Source organism: Lycorma delicatula, chromosome 4 (assembly GCF_047948215.1).
Source record: "Lycorma delicatula isolate Av1 chromosome 4, ASM4794821v1, whole genome shotgun sequence".
NCBI lineage: Eukaryota > Metazoa > Arthropoda > Insecta > Hemiptera > Fulgoridae > Lycorma > Lycorma delicatula.
This window is the reverse complement of record NC_134458.1, coordinates 151,909,897-151,934,805: the sequence shown is the minus strand read 5'-3', so window position 1 is coordinate 151,934,805 and position 24,909 is coordinate 151,909,897. Positions and strand designations below refer to the sequence as shown.

Genomic DNA, 24,909 nt, shown 5'->3' with positions numbered 1-24,909 from the left:
TATTATTTTTCAAAAAATGACGTATGTATCTCCCGTAAAATTTTCACTGAAAACAAATGGTCCCAGAATTTTGTCATAAATAACTCCAAACCAAACATTAATGTGAAACACTACACATCCTTTATTTGTATGATAATTTATGACAACAGATTCAAACGAAGTACAAAATTTTCATTGTTCACCAGTTGTTAGTATTGCCAATCTATGCAATAAACCTATTTTTTTAAATATTTTTACAATAACGTACATTTCAATTTAGTTTTTTACATAATTATTTCGTCTTACCTGTGTAAATTATTGAATATACACAGCTAAAATATTGTTTTATAAATTTTGTATTTCTTTTAAAAAATATTTCAGTAATTAGCATTTTTGTTTTTAAAAAGAATGTTTATTAGGTACAGAAAGAATATACAATTTTCTATCTATTTTTCGTCTATTTTGCTTTAATAAATTACATATTTTTAAAAGTTTTTATTTACGCTTTATTGCCTGTATTTACATTTATTTTTTCAAAATTAAATTCTCGACAGTTTTATTACTAAATCTTTTGCACTTATTTGTCATTTAACAAAGCCACTGTACTACAAACTTAAAAAACCTTGTTTGTCGAAACCGAATTTTGTGTTTTACGTCGGATATCTTAAAAACTACTGGAGTTACAGTTCTGGAACCTGTTTTATCCTATTTCTCAGCTCAAATTACATGTGAAACCATCAATTTTACTCCTTAATTTGGGTCCCAAAAATTACAGAAGGGCTGCTTTTTATCAGAAAAGCTGAAATCTGGGCGAAATAATTCGCTAGCCGTTACTCGAAAACAAACAGTTTCCAGACCTATGTTTATATGAATTTTTTAAATTATTTTCACCAGTAGAACATGTCCTGAACATGTCCAGAACGTTTCTCTGTTTCTTCGTGGGACACCTCTATAAACAATGACAGAATTTTTTTTATATTGTAACTTCGTAATCATCTATACTATCGAAACAATTTTTTTCACAGAAATAAACAATTTAAAAATATAATTTTCAATTATGTTAAAACCATACGAATTAAGAAAATAAAAATATATAACTTTAAAATTTTGTTTGTATATTCTGAAGTTTGGTCTTGAGCGGGAGAATCAAGCGCATTCCGTAATAGCGTAAAATCCTCTTATGAAAGACAAGTTCACATTTAAAAGCAATTCGTAGTAAACTTATTATTGAGCAATGCCTACACTTCGCGGTAATGGGAGAGCGCTGTGATGTCACGGTGCAACGGTTAGTTAATTGAACGTTTTTAAACGAATTTCATCACTTTTCACAAACTTCTCTTTTGTTTAAATCCCGTTACAAATAATTAAATTGCTTCATTTTATTTTTTAATTTCTCTTGGAAAACTGTTTGTTAATGTGAAAAATTGTTCAGATACAATATTTAAAGATAGAGATTCTTTTTTAAAGGCCAAAACCATTTAAAAATTTGGTACAGTAAACGAAAAAGTTATTACATTTAACATGTAGGTGATATTAATTTAAAAAATTTTTTCTGTTTATTTATGTATTTTTTTTCTAATTCAAACAATCACCAATTTCGTGTATTATAATTTATATTTGCTATTAAAATATGAAATATATATAAATTAGATAATTTTATTTTAAACACAAATATTACGCAATGGTTTTAAAAAAAAGTAGTTATCAATGAAAAGTCTGATAAGACTTTCCCGAAAGAACATTATTATTATTGTTATTCTATTATTATTACTACTACTACTGTTCTATCAAATGTTAATTCATTTCTAACAAATTTATTATATCTAATTTCTACTAAACATAGATTATTATATAATACATGTATTATATTTGAGTATTATTGTTTGATTTCACAAATTACGTTAATCATAATTTATAGCTTTATATGGCGTTGGTTCCTTTTCAATATCTATTACAATTAAAAAGTTTTTTTTTACGTTTTTCTAATTTTAGATTAAAAAACCTTTTTAAAAATCTTCAAATGGCGAAAATGAGTATGTTATGATTTTAATAAATCTCTATTGGGCTTCTATACACGCTAAATTAATATAATTTATTTATCTAATGTTTTGACGATTTTATGGTACATCATTTTTCAATTATTAAAAAGTCAGTTTTCCGTTCACTTTGGGGTCTTACACCTGATTTACAATACTGATATTTATATATTTTATCGATTTTAGTTAACCTTAAATTAGGGCGTTTAAACCAATTTGATAGCTTACACAGTTACTGCATACTGATTATTACCCGTTTTCTTATTATTGCGGCCATTTTGAGGTGGACCCGACGGCCGATCGCGGCCAATTGTGTATTTTTGAAACCCACTAACGATGGTTAATCCGAATCTAAAATCAAAATCCGAAACAAAAAGTGCTATCGCACGCGCTCACACACACACACACATTGAATTCAATAACGAAGTGATCGTCCATTGAAAATTACAAACAAATTCGGTATAAACTTGTTAGTATAGTTGTTAATAACAAAAACAAGAATAATAACATGGGGTGACGGCTTACATCATTCCGATTTATATCGGATTAGCGTCGAAATAACTGTTGTGCAGAAGTAAAACTATCAGCCTTCTATTTGGAATCTTTTATCATAAACGCATCCTGTTTACATGTCTAACGCTTTATTATAACGTAGAAAGAATGAAATCTAATTTTACAGGATAAATTTATGTTTATAATCTCATATTTAAATAAGCAACCCTTTAGTTTGATCATAATTTTAAGGACAATTCGAATGGATATATATATATATATATATATATATATATATATATAAAACAGAACCACTGAAAAAATTCAAGGCCTTAGAGTAAATTGAAATGCCTTGAGTGTGCATATTTATTTCATATTTTATTGGTAAAAAGAAATTAAATGTAATTTTGTATCTAAAAAAGATTGAATTTTAACACAGGAAAACGACCTTTAAAATTGGTTCAATCACTTATCGACTGAAGGTAATCAAGTTTTGAAAATACGACAATAAAATATGGCTATTAAAATAACCAGTCACATAAATATATATTTATTAAAGTTTTCTTATATGTTTAAATTATCCAAATAACTGTATATCTTATTCATATTTAACAGCGCACCAATGGTTTAAAATTAATAGAATAAAGCTAGTAACAAAATATAAAAATACATCTAACAAGGGGATAAAAAGATGTATAAAATTATCCAATACATACAGTACTTTAGTAATTCAGTTTGTAAAGAACCAGTATCAAAAAGAAAAAGCTTAATGAAGATTTCCCCTAAAAAAAATAAAATTAATATTCTATTTAAAAGAAAACTAGAGAGGGAAAAAGCATACCCCCACTTTACGATATATATATATATATATATATATAACAAAAAGAAAAGTTACAACTTAATAATAAATTTTTCGTTTTTTTTTTGTAAACTTTGAAAGATTAGAAGGGATAAAATGAATTTCTAATAAAGTAAATTGGAAATGGAGGAGCAAAAAAGAGTAGGAATAAAAGAAAATGCAAAAAGAAAAGAAATGATGAAAGTGAATAAGACAGTTTTCAATATGAGGAAAAAGAAGACATAATTCCTCACCCTCACCCTCCAAATAATACCATCTTTATATATTTCTCTCATCTAAATCTTCGTCACCCGAATCATTCCCCTACCCGTCCCTTAACTAAATTCAGTCCATCTTACTTTTTCTTCTTCTCATTCCATCATCAGCGTCCGTGAAATATTAATGATTGTTGAAGAACATAAGAGATTCATGAAACGAAATGCGGGGTAGAGGGAGCGATGAGTAAAGAAGAAAATTAGAAATCCAATTCTAAGCTATTATTTTCTTTAATAAAAGATTTATACATCCATTAAAGAATATTTTCTTTTCTTTATCTTTGAATTATTATTTAATTATTTGTAAATCTATTATAAGGTTTAGTTATTCCTAAAGTTATATATACTCGTATATATAAATATTCCTAAGAGGTTCCATCAGAATCATTTATGTTATATTTGTTTTCCTTTCATATCTTATTTTTTTTTTTAGATTTTACTTTTTTCTGTAGTAAGAAAACCATTATTCCTTTTTTTTAATAAAAGATTTATTATGTACATATAATAATGTATATGTACATGTATAATGTCATGTAGATTTATTAATGCACATATAAATAATACATTTTATTGCTCTTTAAAATATCTTCTGAGACCGAAATTTACAAATCCCAAAATCTGTTATAAAAGTACAACAATTTGCCTAAAAAATTAGTAAAGTTTTTTGATTATTTGATTTAAAACAGTTTGTAGTGCAGTAAATTATTTATTTTTAACTGGCTATAAATATGTTAATGTAGAGGTAACATTAAATTTAAATCTATATATTATATAAAGAAGAATTTTTGTGTCCGTTTGTCTTCAGTTTTATTCCGTTCGTAAAGAAATTGTTATCTAATTTCGTTTTGAAAAAAATACCCCTAACATACTGTATTCACTCGCTCAATGTAGCCTCTAACCAACCTCAAAACTTTCAATTTATTAAATAAAAACACAGCAAGGAAATAAAATCGTTAATGTGGAATTCGATGATTATTGAAAAAATGATTTTCGAATAGTAGGAAAATTAAAAGTCGAAAAAAATTATATTGGGAAAATAATCTTTTGGAAAAAGAGCGAAGAACAATTAATAATTTTTGAAATTTTTAGACTGGAACTTTTGACTCCGTACTCTTCAAACCCATCGAAATGCTACCGAAAAAAAGAAACAGTATTAGTCGGATAACTTCTGCAGCCAAAGAAAAAAAAGCCATCCGTGCGACGAAAACACCTGAATCACGGGGGCTTCTAAGTCAAGTAAGAAAGAAGGAAATGTTGGAGGAAAGAGAACTTCGCTTGCACCAGGACCTTTTTTTTTCTTTTTCTGTTTAGCCTCCGAAACCACCATCGGGTATTACTTATGAGGATGAATGAGGATACGTATAAATGTAAATGAAGTATAGTCTTGTACAGTGTCAGGTCGACCATTCCTGATATCTGAGGTTAATTGAAACCCAACCACCAAAGAACACCGGTATCCACGATCTAGTATTCAAATTCGTAAAAAAGTAACTGCCTTTACTAGGATTTGAACCTTAGAACTCTCGACTTCGAAATCAGATGATTTGCAAAGACGCATTCACCACTGGACCAACCCGGTGGGTTGCTTGCACCAGGATCTGTCAAAGAAAAACGTATTGTGCCGTCAAGCTGTACAACAAACGCTTTGAGGTAAATAAAATTGTTGTCGGTATGACACCTCTTTTCTTTTTCCTGTTTAGCCTCTGGTAACTACCGTTTAGATAATACTTCAGAGGATGAATGAGGATGATATGTATGAGTGTGAATGAAGAAGTGTAGTCTTGTACATTCTCAGTCCGACCATACCTGAGATCTGTGGTTAATTGAAACTCAACCACCAAAGAACACCGGTATCCACGATCTAGTATTCAAATTCGTGTAAAAATAACTGGCTTTACTAGGACTTGAACGCTGTAACTCTCGACTTCCAAATCATCTGATTTGGGAAGACGCGTTCACCACTAGACCAACCCAGTGGGTCTGTCGGTATGACACTTTCTTTTTTTTTTTTTTTTTGTTTAACCTCCGGGGCCGCAGTTAAGCATTACTGTACAGAGGATGAGATGAATGATTTGTAGCGTGTGTGAAAAATGCCATGCCTGACCGGGATTCGAACCCGGGTGAAAGGCCGATCGGTATGACACCTACCAACTCCCTTCTTCACGCTTATATACACATACACGAAATAAAAGTATTTAAAAGAAGTCTCCTTACTGTACTCTGCGCAAAGCTCGGGTAACCGACCTTGTTTGAACACGAATAAACGATATTAATCACTCTAAATGATGGACCCATATTTTCAAATACAATTGAGTATTATTAAAAATGTACTTCGTAAATTCGATAAAATACAGAATGCTTCACGTAAATTTTTACTTTCCCTGCGATTACTTCTACAAAATTGCTTTTTTTTTCATCCACTGAAGCAATTGCTTCTTACATACTATTATATATTTTTTATAAAACTTTATACTTGAACGTTTCAAAAAACAGTTAGATTTTTTTTTAATAATATTTGTAATTTTAATTTTTAATACTGACTTTTTTGCGCACATTTAATACCGATTGGAAACATTTATGAATTTTTTTTTCTATATTCTCTTTTTAATTTAAAAAGACGTTAGATTTGATACAAGCATTAGACCTGACTAACCATCCCTGAAATGATCAATATATTATTTTTTACTAATCAGAATAAAATATTTATTTATTTATACCACTACAAAAAAAATCTGATGTAGACACTACATGACTTCTTCGCACGCCTATTAAATTGCATATACACATTTTTAAAAGTACATACAATTTTATTTCACTAATAGCTTCTGATATTTTTCTTTTTTTTTACGTTATTATTGAATTATTATTTATTATATTTTTTTATTTACAATCAGAGGTTAATAATTATTATTAATACATCAATATATTTAAATTTAAAAAAAATGAAAATGAGAAAAGGAAGAAAATGTTGCAAACAAAGAAATAATAAAAACATGAAGAGAAGATGATAAATAAAAAGAGGAAGAAAACGTTAAGACCAAGGAAAGAATAAAAAGATTAAGAGAGGATGATGAATATAAAGAGAAAAAAATTTGAAAACTAGTGAACGTGAACACAAATTAAGATCACAAGAATTATATCAAACCAAAGAGCGATTAAATGATTGGCAATAAACGAAATGATGATCAACTCCGACTTGGGAGAAAATTGTCCGATAATGTCAAAGAGTAATGAACTAAAAGAATTGTTTACAATTTATTTAAACGCGGGCATTTATGCTTACGTGTATTTATTGTTCTTGCGAGGGTTTACTTTTCAGCCACTCTGTAGTTGTAAATAAAATTAAACAGAAATTAACTAGAAAATCTAAAATAATACGATTCTAACTTATAATATTCGATTAATATTAAATATTCCTTTGTTTCACCAAATCTATAAAATTACATATACCACATTTTTAAAAGTACATCAAATTTTATTTCACTAATAACTTCTGATAATTTTTTTTATTATTATTGAATAATTATTATTTATTGTAAAAATTTTTTTCAATCACGGGTTAATCATAATCATTGAGGTCGGTGAATGCTAGGTGTAATCTGTGATACTGAAGATTGAATATCTGTTGTCATTGTTTTAATTTTTATCGGCTTTACTATTCTGATAGATAGTTACTTAAGTAAAAATGATTAATAAATCAATATATTTAAATTTAAAAAAAATAATTAAAAAAGTTAAAAAAAAGAAAAGGGGATCGAAGTCAGAAGGGAAGGGCCTTGTAAGATCAAAATATTTCATTAATTAAAATTTTATTTGACTCTAATTCTGGAACCAATGAATAAAAGTACCACTTATGAGATATTGTTGAAAAGCCCTCAATAAGGGCTTATTACTGCAGTTAAGAAAAAGTCCAAAATGCAAACGTTTTGAGATTTTGGGCTAAGCAGAGTTTTACACACTTCTGGTTCAGTCGATTGCAATCAAAAGGGGAGGTGCACAACTAGATGTTACAACAGTCCTAAATCTAAAATTTCAACATCCTACGGCTAATCGTTTTTGATTTATGCGAGATACGTAGGTACATATAAATGTACCTACGTATCTCGAAAATGTACCTAAGACGTCTGTACGTACTTATGTACGTACAGACGTCTCGCCAAAACTAGTGAAAATGGATTCACGGATGGTCAAAATGGATATTTCCGTTGAAATCTGAAAACCGAAATTTTTCACGATCACAATATTTCCTTTACTTTTACAAGGAAGTAAAAATCTGATGTAATTAAATAAATGGAAATAAATACACTAAATCAAATTATTTCTTCTTGTAATCCTGCACAACTTTCTTCATTTAGGTTAATAATAATAAAAGAGAATGAAATCAAACAAAGTCATACTTTTTTACCACTTTAAGATATTCATTTCACACTTACTACATCAAATTAATGTCTAAGTTATACACTAACTAATGAATATCCAAAACAGAATCGTGCTAACGGAACACTAAGATTTATATTTATAGTGTACTATACACGATACGACTTGATTAATGAAGAAGGAACTTAACATTGTGTTCAGTAAAATGACATCAATGACAATGAGTATAATAATTATTAATGCAACTGTTTTAATAACAATAAGAACAAATCCACACACAACACACACACACACACACACACACACACACACAGAGATAGAGTGAGAGCGGGTGAGAGAGGAGAGAGAGAGTGAGAGAGCGTGACAGAGTACGGTGTACGCGTTCTATGCAAAGAGTTTTGCATTATACAACAAAAGTAAACATAGTACAAAAAAATACACCGTTGTATTTACAATTATAATATAAACAGAAGAATTGATGAATCAACAAACTAATTTTTCCATTACTAAAAAACAGCTTAATAATCAACAATCAAACATTATCATACAAAATGAAAGATAGACGATATTTATTCCGACAAATTACATCTTTTTTCTTTTTCACCAGTGAGATTGGTTGTACAGTATATAGAATTATTTGTAGAGAAAGATGTAAAAAGTGTAAGACTAATGCCTTTTGTTCTTCAAATATTTTACATGCGCGACAACTATAATAAAATATTACGAAAATGTAAAACAACAGAACAATGTGAAGTTTATGTAAAAAAAAAATACATTTTATAAATTTCTCTAATTAATATGGGTGTAACTTTATAGTCTTGCAAATAAAAAGTACAGAATTCTGCCATACAGTCTAATAGTACATATTCCATCCATACAATCACTGATTTATCATTTAAAAAATGTTCTTTTTAAAGAAGTTATACACAGAAAATCTAAGCCTACATTTCTAACTCGGTTCACTAAAGACATTTACTTATATATGAAATTCACTGAGTACATGTGATCTAAACTGTATTTTACTATCAGATTCTATTTATACATACAGGAACACACACACACACACACACTCCTGACAACAATGTTAATTAACTTTCCTGGAATTTCCAAAGGTATAATACCTAACCCGTACCATTAAATTTGTTTTTTTTCTTACCCTTAAACTTAAGTAATTTAAATTAGTTAATTTTAGTAAAGTAAATTTTATAAAAAGTCTTACAAATTTAGCCATTAAGATACATTATTTCTGTACGTTTACATATTATGAAATGTAGATATGCTTAATAACAACTCAAATCACAATATTTTGAACAACATAACAAAAAATAAAAAAAATTACTTTTTTAAAATTACCTTCTATTACCTATTAAAGTAAAAATAAATATTTCAACCTAGATAACATATCAATTTAAAATATATATATGTATATATATATATATATATATATATATATATATACTTAAATTATATATATAATTTAATGGTACGGGTTAGGTGTTATACCTTTGGAAATTCCGGGAAAGTTAATTAACTTTGTTGTCAGGAGTGTGTGTGTGTGTGTGTGTGTGTGTGTGTGTGTGTGTATATATATCAAACAAATTTTAACTTATTATTCTGAAACGATAAACGTCATATAATTTTATAAAATTTCAATTTTTGAGATTGCAGGAATGTTCTACAACCCTCATAAAAATAATTTTAAAAATCTTTCTTCTCACCATGATATAGAATTATTTTAAATTAAAATCAATAGAGTAAAACAGAAATACACATATATATTTTATATATACGAGTGTATGTATATATATATATATATTTTTTTTTTTTTTTTATGGGTAGTTATCTTTTCCATCTCATTGACGAATTAGGAATGCAAAGTTGGCAGGAGTTTATTACTCCCTACTTTATCGCAGAACCTGGACAGAGTCCCTTGCTGCTGGATCATTCTAATCGGGCTTGTTTTTTAAAAGGGTTAATTTTAAATAGCGGGTCTAATTTTTCAAGTTTTGTGTTATTTTAGTGAATTTAAGACGGATATTGACGAATTTATTCATCACAGAAGGTTACAGAGAAGCTTGTACGTGGGAATATAGAAAGGGAATTTTATAGTTTATGAAAAATGCTATGGCTGACCGGAATTCGAACCCGGGACATTCGGATGAAAGACCGAGACGTTACCACCATTCCTCCATCCAGATCGGTATTTTTTTCTATTACATTATTTCCAATGATTTTTATTCTAAATAAACTAAAATGTATACTAGTAAAAACTTAAGTCCAACATTTTTCGAAATGTAAAAATAGAACCGGTTAAATATTTTTTCATCCTACCTTTTCATCCGATTTAAAAAAAAAAAATAATGTAAATAAACTGTCATGACTGTGTGTTATTTTTCCGATGATGTATATGTGAAGATACCTTAACCATAACTAATGTAGCTCTGATAAGAGTCGCAAATAATATCGAAAAATGATATGATCATTTTTCAAGAATAACACTTATTCCATACTAAGCTTTCTACAAAAACAGAGAGGAGTGTTGTGGTATTTTTTTACCTTATTCACTGAGAAAATATAAGGCTCTACATTCTTTTTATTACATGGACTAGAAGTATAGTAATCATCATTACTCTGAGAGAAATCAACTCTTGACTGGATTCTTTTGTAGCTTATATGCTTTGTACACGTAACAGTCATAAGAAAAACTGGAAAATTTAATATAAAGTATTAACTTAATGTACTCCTTCTATTGCAAAAATCCATTGTAAAAAACCATCAATTCAACAGGATGAGTATTCCGGATATATAACAAAAACGTTAATTAACTTCCCTGGAATCTCCAAAGATATAAGAGGTATGTTGAAATATATCCAACAATGTTTAATTTTAATTCTATGTCCGGGGTATAATTATACAATGTTGGATCTTTTTTTAGCGACGGCAAAAAATGTCTTATAAATGTTATTTATTTTGTAATGTGATTTATTACCACTGAGCTACTCACGAACTTCAATAAGGGAAGATAAATAAAATCCATGATACGATTAAAAAAATTCCAGGCCCTTACCACAACTTCTTTAAAATAATTCCAAATAAAAAGCGTAAATTTAAAAAGTGATTCAAGAAGAATGTAACAAATTTTCAGGACATTTTCTACTGATGAAAATAAAGAAGTAAGTTCAAGTTCATATAAACGCGCGTTTGGATAGAATAAGAAGTAAATTTTGTACCTTTATAAAATGAAAAGGATGGAATTTTTCTTTCTGAAGTATTCACCGTAGCTTACTTTGTGTTACACTAGTGCAGTAATAAATTCTGCTGATTTCTGGTTACTTCTGGTTAATATTGCCAACTAATGAAATAAATTATTTCAAACAAATTTAAATAAGGTTAAATTAGTTTTAAAGGTGTATATTATGTTTTATTGATGTGTATTTTTATTTGTTTTTTAATTTTGTTTGTTTATTTTTCTAAAATATTTAATTCTTTTGTTTTGTAATATTGACATTTTTTTCGTTTAATACCTTTTTTTGTGTATCATTTCGTTTAATACCTAGTTAAAATTTGTCTAATTTCGAAATGTTATATTTTTAATAAATTCTAAATTTTTACTTTATATTTATTTTCTATGGAATTTATTCATACAGTTTTATTCAGAATCAAATGCTCTACGAGTTTTATTTAAATATTTTATGTATTTATTATCAGTTTGACAAAGTTATTTTACGCCAAACATAAATTGTGTGTTTCTCGACTCCAATTTTTTTTTTGTTTTACCCCAGATTTCTCGAAAACTACTAATACACAGTTCTGGGACCAACTTTTTTTTCAATTATTCAGGTCAGATTTTGTATAAAAGCAATTTATATTGACCCCTAATTTTGGGTTCCAAGAATTATAACCGGATTTAATTTTACCGAAATCGCAGAAATCAGGGCGAAATATAACGCCAGCCGACACTCTATAACGTAGCGTTTCCAAACCTATGTTTATATGAACTTTTTCTCTATTTTCATCCGTGTCCTGAAATTTTGTTACATTGTGAATCAACCTATATATTCTGTCTTACCCAGTTTTTATTTATACCACACTAGTCATTATATTAACCGTAACAAATTTAAAAAAAAAAATTGTAACTCCATAATGAGATATACGACCGAAACAATTTTTATACAGAAATAAACAATTGTTAAAAACAGAATTTAAAAATAATCTTAATTTTATTTATTACAACTGGAATAAACCGCACGTATTCTAATAAGGAAGATAAAAGAATGACCGGCACTTATCGGTAATTGAGACTGGTTGATGCCTCAATTTTAATTTTATTTTCAGTTAATTTAGTAGAGTAAGACATGTCGTTAAAATGAATCATTTATTACACTTCATTACGTTGTTTAACTTTATTATACGACTACAATAGCAGACAAATTAACGACACACTTTACAACTTATTGTGAAAATATAGTAAATAGAAAGTACAAGAAATATATGTCAATAGAACTCGAAATATATTTACCGAAAAAAAATAACGAGAAATCAAGCCAATGATGTAATTTTTATCTTTGCCAGATTAGCCAATCTTGGCGGTGAAATATCATTGTCCCCTGTTACCAACCGGAAGTTTTCAAGTTTAAATTCCAGTCAAATATTTTATTTTTCAATAAATATGAAAAACCCCGCATTTACTCTAATAGGATAATAAAATAATGATATTGCACTGATTAATAAAATGAAATAAACTGACCCAAGATTTGTAATAAATAACAAGTGTTACAGAAAGTAAATAAATCAGATTTCAATGTACGTAAAAATACCTCATTATAATGAAATATAAATATAAAATAATCTAAAATTATTTTGAAAACATGTATTTTTCAAAATTAATACGCTAATAAATACTTCTATTTTTCATCTTGTTTTTTTTTTCAAGTAAATTACAAAAAAAAGAGAATTGTTTTTAAAAGTTAAAATTTATTTAAAGAATTTATGTTCTCAAAACGTAATTTAAAATATTATGTCAAATAATTTGAATGAACACACGCCAAGGTGACGTGTATTTTTATCTTTCAAAATTACTAGATGCTTAAAAATATATGTGCAGTCTAGATGGAAGTGGTATGGGTGAGTTAGTGTATAAAAGCAGACGCGTGTTCTTGAATCTAAATAAAAATTTGTTTTTTTTCTAATTCCTCTAAACTGATTTTTACAGACCCCATTACGTAGTTGATTAACGAATACATAGTACATAATAAATAATGTAATCTAAAACCCTTCCACTGTATAAAATAAACATATTATGTTAGCCCTAATACAAGTTAAATTTTTTTTTTTAGGTTAAGCAATAAAAAAGAAATATATATATATATAAAACAGAATAATTTGGCACGTCGACTTAGTATTTAATTAATTTTTTTTTTAATCAGAAATAAATACAAGGTAATGAAAAAAAAATAAAATAAAGAAAGTGGCGTTATCTTACCTTAGCGCTATCTTCCTTTTCAGAGGGTTGTTCTGGTGATGTGGCGGTCTCTGTCGGAGGTTTGATGAACTCAATACGGCCCGCCTCCACACAGATATTGGGGGCTAACGGGTAAGTGCTGCCGCCTCCAGGTAACGTATCCGAATTAAATTCACTACCCCCGTACGCCACGACAAGTGCTGCTTTCTCATCGGCAACCGGGTGAATCGCCCTGTCGAAAAATAAAGGAAAATTGAATACAAAAGCGTTCCACAAAATAATGTATCGATTTAAAAAAGTACCGTAGAAAAGTTGTATGTAATAAATTAAACTAAAAGCAACAAGTAAAATCAGTAATATAAAAACAAATTACTAAGCTATCGGAACACAGAAAAACAAATTAGTAATGTACGAGCAACTTTCTATTTAAATTAACCTGTTTTTTTTTTATATACAGAAATTTCGAGAACAAATTGGAAAAGAGATACATCTGTTTTAAATACTAGTATTAATAATTGCGTAAAGAAAATTCAAATCCAATTTTACAAAAACTACTCTAAATTTTGTATTTAAGTTTTTTTTGGGGGGGGAAATTCTAATTTAATTTATTTTAATTTCGGAAACAGACTCTAAAAAATAACAATAACAACAAAAAACATCAACAGTTTCTCATTTTTATTGTTTTTTCAAAGGCCACAGCATTTGGTAAAATTAAGTTTCTGATAGATCCAAACCATTTTTTCCCAAAAACCACTGTAGCAAAACAAAACTATTAAAATTTGTCCTATTAACGTAAAACAAAACAAAAACATTATCACAAAAAACAAATATAATATAGAATTACTCTTTCACAAAAAAACAATATTAAATTTATCAAATGAGAATTTACAACTCCTTATTCTATTACGACCAATGTGAAAAAATATGATTTCTTTTAAAATAATATAATTTTAAATAAATAAATTACATTTTCAAACGGATTAAATTGTTTATCACCAAACAATCGCGAAACATAATGCTAGAAAAAGTATAACACGATCACTGCATTAATATACAATTAATAATACCAGAAATCAATAAAGAGTTCATTACAGTAAAGAAGACTGTTATGAAAAAAATTAGATAAGTATTAAAATAACAAATGTATTATTCGGCATACTATTTCGCCAATATTATACATAAAATTCAGCGTTATGATTAGCAGGTTATATGACGTAATTTATTAAAATACAATTTGGCCTTTGCGTAATAAATATATGATATGAAAGATTGATTTAAGTTCTTTAAATACACCTGTACAAATTATTTCGATTGTTATGTTTGTTGTTACGTTTGTATGTTATTACTAACATATTTTTTCAGAGCCGACCATGCAATTTCGATCGGATTTAGATCGGGATGGTAAGGTGGAAGTCGCAGAACACGAGCCCGAATTTGTTTACTAGTTCACAAAACGGTAGATTTTTGAATTCAATGTGATTTAATTATATCATACAATTGTAGTTTTAATACTGGTTTATTACATAAAACATTCTTCTTTTCTAACCAATTAAACATACCATTTTTCCTATCATTTTGATTCGGAGGTTTCTCTAGAAGTGAATTGTGTATGGCGCACACCGATAACAACCACTGACTGTTGGGGAAGAGAAAGACCAAGAATTAATTTTTCAGATGTCCACTTCATGAAATAATTGACGCTGACGTATAATCACAGGTCGTTTTCCAAGTTAACATCGCGTTCGGAATTGAACCCCATTTCTCTTCAACGGGGGATTATAATTGACCAATCACCTTTATTAATCAGCATTTTTACTCCTCCACCAATCTCATCCGACTACGATTTTGTCGTCGAATGGGACGTTAAAATATACGATTAGTTCAAATAAACAATCTAAGAATTTTTTTCTTCTGCAATCGGTTATTTTTCTTAAATATTCTATTCTCTTCCACTTGATGTCTACTTTTCTCTCATAAGTTTTCTATTGCTATTAGTTTTATACCACTTAAACCCTAACTCTTTCAGGATAACTGCTAGTTTAGTTCTAGAACCTTTAAACAAAATACTCTTTTGAAGTTCTTCACGTAATTTATTCAATGTAGGTAGTTCATTATGTTTTTCGTGAAACTAGTTAACTGTTCGTCTTACAAGCCTTGATCAAAACTGTCTAATCCACTGTATAATAGGCAAAGACACTGTATTGCAGAATAATTGGTTTCTGAATGAGCCTAATGTTACGAGAAAAGAGTGCCCTGCAGATTGATTATTTGCCTCGGGCAAGAAAGCTTTTATTTTCATTGTACGCACTGTACCTAGTTTTCATTTATTTACGGACTCTACGTATCAAACTGAAAAAAAAAGCTTTATAAAACATATTTATTTATTATTACCATTAATAACTAATATTTAATTATTTAAATTTTTAAACTATTTCATATAGGTCAGTTTTTATTAGTGATGGAAATGAAATCCAGCAGAAAATTACGTCCAAGTTTCTGTCATAAACTAGCTGCTGTTTGTCAACCCATCAAAAATAACTCATTTTGTTTAAAATTTAATTTTTAACATTTTAACCAATAACGTTTTTATATAGAATTAATGACTGCTGAAATATATATATATAAAACATTGACGCGACATTTTGAAATTTGAGAAGATATACCGTAATTTTTAAACTTTACTAGAAATTTGATATAAACATTTGCACAAAATGATTCCTCAAATAGATCTTGAGATATAATTTTTTTTCAAACAAATAAAAGACAAAGAGATAAAAAAATCAAAGGAAATTAAACTTTTTTGTAACAGATGTATTTTAAACATTCTTTTGAATTGTCTAACAAATTGAAACAAACAGTTTTACTTTTGAATTAAGAAACATCATGTAATGTTTGAATCGACTTCTTCTTTCATAGTGTTATACCGTAAAAAACAATTAAGAAAGCTCATTAAATCGTAGATTTTGGCCTCCTCAGTTACCTTAGCCTACTTTAATCAACAAAATAATAAAAAAGACATTCAGAGAAATTATTTTTCAAATTTATTCTATTAAAGAGACAAAAAAATAAATTTAAGTGTTACAAAAATTGTTTGACTCGCCTATATAAGCGATAAGGGAGTACTATATTCCTCAGTTCCCGTTTAATATTTAAGACGTGAAATATTACGGTATTTTAATCGATTTTACAGGCACATCTTTCCTACCAAACAATTAAATCAGTTTTTAATTATAATTAAATTATTGAAAGATTTACACCTTTAAAGTAATCTGCATTCGGTGACCAAAATGGACCCGATTGAGAATGCTCGGACAAGTGTGCTCCTCTACCCCTATTCCATTATGTAATTAAAATTATAATGCTGCAATATTCGAATTTTTTCCGATTGGTTTAATAATTCATTTAGATTCAGAGTGAATTGTTCATAAACCATCTTGATTAAATAAACGAAGAAAAATTTAATACAGCGGTATTAAAATGATTTATTTACTTTTCTTCAAAATGTGTACTGCTTTCTAAAACTTAACTGGGTTCAAACGTCACGTCTTTCATCATCAAGTAAATACTTTCAATAAATGAAACTCAAGAAGCTTTAAAGCTTCTTGCATTAAAGCAAGAAGCTTTAAACACTAAACTTGACTTATTGAATTTACTTAAGTTTGGTAAAATGGAAAAATAAATTATTTCAAAACAGTTTATATTTTGTTTCAATAAAATATATTACGTAGCTTTAAAAAAGGTTAGTAAAACTTTTTTTAAAGAAACAACCTTAATATTAACTTACTAATGGGAATTTGTATCAGAATTATTGTTTATAATCGAAGTTAATACTTATTATTAATAAGTTAATAATTTCTAAAAATTAACGTAAAACCATTTTTAATATCAATACAACACAACGTATTATAAATTATGATAAACATTAAAAAAAAGTGCAAGTGAAATTTGAAACCGATTCCTTCAAAAAAAAAAAAAGAAAAAAGTAATTTATATTATCTAGGCTGTAAAGGTATATTGAATTGTATTGTTCGAAGGAAATATAAAAAAAACAAGCTGCACTTCCTGATACATTTAATTTATAAATAAACAATAAAAACCAACAGACAACGGATTGTGGGTTTAATAACAGAAAACCGCTTCCGTTATGTTAGGAAAACCAGTAAAGCTAAACATAACAAAAAGAATTCACAGCTGTATGATGAGAAACTTTTTTTCGCCCCTATAAAAGGTACTGAATAATTAATTAGTACTTCCTGAGTATGGTTAAAATATATACTAGAATTTTTTTAAGGATTCATATTAAAATAGTTAGGTCAAATTATCTTGACAACTTACTTGAAAAAAAAAAAAAAAACATGTCTAAAAGCAATTATGAAAATATTTCTTTATCTAGAAGCCTAACAATGTATTTAAGGCGATCATAAATCAACAGTAATCGAATAAATACAAAGAAAAAAACAAAACAAAACAGTCTGCTTGTGATAAAGAAAAGCCTATTTACGTATACAAGGGAGAATTTAGAAAGAGAATAAAAATCAAGGTTCTAACCGCTTTAAAATGATAGAACAATTATAGTTTATTGAAACATATATAATACTTTATTGGAACTTCTAAAATAAAAATATTATATTCCTGTAACGTATTTTTTTTTTAAATTTTCATAGTTAAGCTAAAGATAAAAAGATTTTCATAGTTAAGATAATTATATATAGATATATAAATTCCAACACACAAACTCCTAGTTTACGTAGCGAATCAAATCACTTAAAAAATTTTATCAAGCATAATTGCGTATTATAACAGATGTAAGGAGTTGTAGAAATGAACCCTACAAAACGACAAAACTAAACTAGAAACAAAATTCTATGACTAAAAAAAAAAATTGCTTAAGTTCAATATTCATAATCAGTAAAAATAAATAAGGTACAATAAAATAAATAATAAGAATAATTTAGGTAAGAAAGTAACAAAAAAAGATCTTCTAAAAATTAAGGTGTTATCTAACATCTAAGGAGGAGTTGTATCGTCTCAGCCTCTCAGAAAGCCACCAGGATCGAATCCCGGTCATTTTTACACTTCTTGTACGAAATAAAGGAAGTATTGTGATCGCGAAAAATTTCGGTTTTCAGATTTTAACGAAAATATCCATTTTCATCATCCCCGAGTCCACTTTCACTAGTTTCGGCGTGACGTCTGTATGTAGGGATGTATGTACTATGTATGTACGTACGTAAATATGTATCTCGCTTAACTCAAAAGCGATTATAGCCATAAAATGTTGAAATTTTGGATTTAGGACTGTTGTATCATCTAGTTGTGCATCTCCCTTTTTGATTGCAATCGAGTGAACCAAAAGTGTCCAAAAAAACCCAATATCAAAACTGCAGTAGTAAGCTCTCATTGACAGCTTACCAAATGAAATTTTAATTAATGGTATTTTGGATCTTACAAGAGGAAGACACATCGGTTCGAATCAGACTTCATCTCCTTTTTTTAACTTTTTTTTTTAATTTAAGTATATTGATTTATTAAAAATTATTAACCTCTGATTGTAAAAAAAAATTACGATAATTAATAATTCAATAAAAAAAAATATCAGAAGTTATTAATGAAATAAAATTTTATGTACTTTTCTTTTTAAAAAAAATGTGTATATGTAATTTAATAGGCGTACAAGGAAGTCATGTGATGCCCGCAAGCGAATTTTATACTGAAAAATTTTCATTTCATATTCACAAAATCAAGCTTCCAGATAATATTATGAATTAATCATTAAAAAAGCTGGAAAAGTATTGCATGACTTTCCCGAGCAAAAAAAAAGAAACAAAATATATATTTTTTAGAAGTGGAGAATAAATTCTAAGAAAAAATTGTCCAAAAATGTTGCATGTATATGTAATTTAAACTGAACAAATATGTTTAAATAACGTTTTATCTAAATTTAATACTCCCCTTCAATAAATGCTAAAATAAGAAAATCAACATTTTCCAAAAAAGTTTTTCTTCATTTTAGGTCCTACGTTTAAAATCTTTTAAAAATTGTAGAGATTTCTTGATATCTCTATATACGATTTCCGTTTATCTTCAGTCATTTGACTGGTTTGATGCAGCTCTCAAAGATTCCCTATCTAATGCCACTCGTTTCATATCGGTATACCCCCTACACTCTACAACCCTAACAATTTATTTTACACATTCCAAACGTTGCTTGCCTGCACAATTTTCCCTTTCTACCTATCCCTCCAATATGAAAGCGACTATTCCAATATACCTTATGATGTGATCTATAAGACTGTATCTTCTTTTATAAATATTTTACCAAATGGTTCTTTCTTCATCAATTTGCCGCAACACCTCTTCACTTATCACATAATCCACTCTCATGATTTTTACCATTCTCCTATAGTACCACATTTCAAAAGCTTCTAATGTTTTCTTCTCAGGTACGTCAAAGTTTCACTTCCATACATATACTTTCAAAAATGCTTTCCTGATGTTTAAATTATTTGATGTAAGCAAATTATATCTTTGACTGAAGCTCGTTTCGCCTGTGCTATTCGGCATTTTATATAACTCAAGCTTCGTCCATCTTTAGTAATTCTACTTCCCAAATAACAAAATTCTTCTACCTTCGTAGTCTATTCTCGTCCTATTTTTATATTCAGTGGTCCATCTACTTTATTTTTACTACATTTCATTATTTTCGTTTTGTTCTTGTTTATTTTCATGGGGTAGTTCTTGTGAAGGACTTCATCTATGCCATTCATTGTTTCTTCTAAATATTTTTTACTCTCGGCTAGAATAACTATACAATCAGCAAATTGTAGCATCGTTATATGTTTACCTTGTACTACTATTACTCCGGATCTAAATTGTTCTTTAACATGCTAATTGTTCATTAAAATTGTTGTTAATTGTTCATTAACCGTTAGTTCTACGTAAAGTTTAAAAAGTAACGGGGATAGAGAATATCCTTGTCGGACTCCCTTTTTAATTACAGCTTCTTTCTTAGGCACTTCGATTATTACTGTTGCAGTTTGGTTCCTGTAAATGTTAGAAATTATTTTTCTGTCTATACTAGAACTCTAAACTTTTTAAAATGCTGAATATTTTATTCCAGTCTTCGTTATATATGAAATATAAACTTTTATAAAATATTTAAACCGAAGTGATGAATACAGCAAAAGAAAGAAAAATCACACATTTCAATTTTGTGGTGGGATTTTTTTGAATTATTTATATATTCATTGCAGGTAACAAATTTGCCTTAACATAGTTTTCTCTAAAATGCCTCTTAAGAAAATCGAAATTGCTTTTTTTTGCGATATTCCCCACTCCTTAACGAATTTTGGAAAAAAATTAATATGATCAGTGTTCAATATATAGAAATATTTGAGCCGAATTTAAAGAAAATGGATTTGGTCAATCCTGAGATGAAAGGCCAAAAGAAACTCGACACACATACGTACCTACACACGAACGCACATACATACATTATTCTTTTTTTGGTCTAGAGGCAGTAGTTAGACCCTAAAACGTAATTATTTGCAAAAAAAAACCGATACACCATTTGTGACGTGATCATCATACTTTCCCCTCTAATAAAATTATTGTAGTTATATTCGCCTGGAAAGTAAAAATAAATTACATCTATTACAGCCTCATAAATCTTTCATTTTTATCTCAAAGCCAAAAAATGTACCCAATCAAGGAGAATGTGGCAAACTATTTTCTAATAAATAACCGATCAACAAGTCTTCCCTCTAATTTACAGAAACAATATTACTCTGTCGATAAATTTTTAAATAATACTAATTTAAAAAAAATATCGAATTTTCTGCATCTCTATTTAACATGTAGAGTCGCCGCCAAGTAACGGCGAGCTTGGAATGACGACGATTACTACCCAACGTAAAAACACGTTTCTCGATCTTAGTAATCCCCTTACCAAACAATTTTGCTATTTTAAACAAATGAGTGTAACAATTTTGAAGTTAAATACAATCGGCTAATTTTGTACTGTGCATAGTAAAATTAATAACGGATTACATTTATTATCCATACTAATTATGAATTTACCATAATTATTATGATGGTAAATCCATACTAATAAACGGATTATTATCTATTACTAATTAAACGGTAAATATTGCGACAAATGATTATTACTTTAACTTTAATTACTGGAAAATGAATTTCCGTTTGATTCCGCAGTTAGTATGCTCTCCTCACTGTCATTACTATCTTCAGTGTAACTGTCACTGTTATCACTGTCACCAAATTCAGAGGAAATGGAAAATTCTGTCGGAGAATCTATTAACGATTCTTGGCTCCAATTCACCTTCGATTTTTTAACCTTTTCACAGTAAGGTTTCCATTGTTCGTCACTCATCGAATTCATTTTATCTTTACCCAATTTTTGCACTTCTGACATCTTAAACATTGTGTTGTGGCATGCAAAATGTCGTTTTAACTCTGACCATACTATCTCGGTTGGATTTAAATCAGGATGGAAACGTGGATGCCGCAGAACTTGATGCCCACTTCTTTCCAACAAATCGGTGATGTTTTCTTTTATTTTTTTTTTCAACTTAATTAGTTCATATAATTGTGGTTAAGCATTTGAGACAAAAATGGAATATGATGTTACTGCAGCTAATCAATTAATACACAATTCAGTTAAATTACAAAATGTCAAAACATAATTAATCTCAATTAATATATATAGAACCATAGTCTTAAATACTTCGATTTCATGACGGATATTAATGAAGAGAAAATGATAGCCGAAACATTCATAAAATATTTTTCTTTATTCGCTAATAATAAATTCTAAATCATTCGCCCAATAGAATTTTATAACAGGAAACGGTAAAAATTTCGAAAATTATATACAATGTTAACATCTGTAACCATAAAAAAACGTAATAATAAAGTAAGAAGTTTTTAGATCCATTATGTTGAAGGAGAATGAACGCGATTCCAGTTTACTCGTTCTAAAAACGTTTAACCGACGACGGTGAGGGGTCAGTAAAAAGTTAAATTAAATTGCAACAATAATAACAACATCCACCACAATTACTATTGTTTTTGACATCTATAAATTCTCAAATTGCAGACCTATACATACCGACATAGCCTAAAACAACGTTGCATAAACACTGTAATTTTAGACTACGTACTGTACAACTAAGGTAAAATTTTTCTGTTTTATATTTATATGTATATATATATATATATATATATATATCAGTATTTACTGTAAAAATATGTTAAAAAAAAATAATAATGTTTGTCCAAACGAGTACAATAATGGTATATTCAACCTTAAATTTACGTATTCATAAAATTTAACAAAAATCCGCATATCTTCGTATACGACTATACCTTAATACATTCTATATTTCATAAAATATGTTTATACCTTCTAATATTTATCAAATCTGTCTAAGCATAAGAGCAATTTTTTTACAAAAGCTTACTATATTTTAAAAATATTTAGGCCTAATCGGTATTCCAGAATTTTATTTTAATCAAGTATAAAATACCTGTTAAAAAAAGGAAGTATAGAAATCGGTACCTGTACCAGATAAAATCTTTTATCTCGGTGAACTAGATGGTCTAATTTCGATGAATATTTTTTTTTTATTTTAGTTTAGATTAATAATCGAATCTGGGATATAGGTATAATATAAGAATTATTAAATCTAATAATAAATATGATAAATTTAATCCAAAAAATTACCATGAAATTGTAAACCGTACGGTAAGAGTCTAGCAGATATCATTTCTTCCGCTCAAAAAATAAAATTTCTGTAATATAAATAAAACTGTTTTTAACAAAAGAATAATCATAAGAATTGGGTTATTTCTGTAAATATGATATATATTATTCCTTGTTTAATAAATGAAATTGTTTAATTCGTCCTCTTACCGGACGAATGGTCCGGTAAGAGTTTAGTAACAAATTTTTCTCATTACATGGAACGCTTAAACATTATATATATAAACAAGCTGTAGTATATATTCTTTTAAATTATATTATTTCAAGTACCAAGTAAGTTTTTGTACGCTACCTAGTACTATCAAGTACTGCTATCTAGCGGCGCGATTCGTAAAGGTACATTAAAAACATGAATAAAATGACATATTCGAGTCCCACGATTCATCAAATGGAAAAAAACGTTGTCTAACAAAATTCGAGGTATATTTTGAAAGTATTGTTTATTACAAATCTAATTGAACTGAAATATAATGTTTTCACGTTTACTTTATTTTTTCCCCCATTTTCATTTCACTTTTAGGTTAGGTCATGTTTAGAACTGTAAACGTAGTTCGGAGACTTCATCGTCTCTTACGATTTTTTTCATATTTTTTTTTTTTTTATTCCTATTATTGAATTATTTACTGTAATTTTTTTTTACAACAGAGATTAATAATAATTAAGAAATCAATATATTTCAATTAAAAACAAAAAAATAATGATGTCGGATTCGAACCGATGAGCCTACCGCTTGTAAGATGCAAATATTTCATAAATTAAAATTTTATTTGACTATAACTCTGGAACCAATGAAAAAAACACCACTTATGATATATCGTAGAAAAGATCTCAACGAGAGCTTATTACTGCAATTAAGAAAAAGTAAAAAATCCTATTGTTTTTGGATTTTGGGCTTTTTTGGACACTTTTGGTTCAGTCAATTGCAATCAGAAGGGGAGGTGTACAACTAGATTTTACAACAGTCCTAAATCCAAAATTTCAACATTCTATATGGTTAATCGTTTTTGAGTTAAGCAAGATACATACGTACGTACAGACGTCACGCCGAAATTAGTCAAAATGGATTCAGGGATGATCAAAATGGATATTTCCTTTGATATCTGAAAACCGAAATTTTTCGCGATTGCAATACTTCCTTTACTTTGAACAAGGAAGTAACAAGATCTGCAGAAATGTATTTATTACAGGTGTCTCACGAAAAATCGTAAAGAATTTCAAAGTTCAATAACAGTAAATAAAGAAAAATATTCATATAAATATGGATCCGAAAACGCTTCTTAGTTTTTCGGTTGTACAATTTAATAATATTTTTAAAATAAGATGTGAAATTTAAATGAAGCTATTAAGCTATAATTTTTTTTTTATTCATATTTAATAATTGATTTTGTTTCTAGATACTGTTCAATATAGAAGTGATTCTTGTTTCGATTTAAAATTACTTAAAGTGCAGCATTTTTCTGAGATGTCTCGATCTGTTTTGTTTTTAATAAAATTTACATTTCAGAAACTATTTTTAACATTCATTTGATATTACTTGCACAGATTTTCTCAGAATAAAACAATTGCACATATTTATTATTTACTGGTAAGTTATTGCAAACCCAAAAAATTGTGTTTTGCCAAAATATTTTTTTTTGTGTTTTAAAATAGTTTTCTCAAAAATGAAT

The 24,909-nt window shown here is 28.1% G+C and overlaps 1 protein-coding gene across 1 annotated transcript in view; it reads right to left on the bottom strand.

The window, feature by feature from the left end:
• LOC142323961 (uncharacterized) overlaps positions 1–24,909 on the bottom strand; it is an 884,711-nt gene that overhangs the window by 436,549 nt on the left and 423,253 nt on the right. The window contains exon 3 of the mRNA XM_075364382.1: positions 13,480–13,690. Coding sequence (XP_075220497.1) covers positions 13,480–13,690 — 211 coding nt within the window. The remainder of the gene's footprint in view (positions 1–13,479; positions 13,691–24,909) is intronic.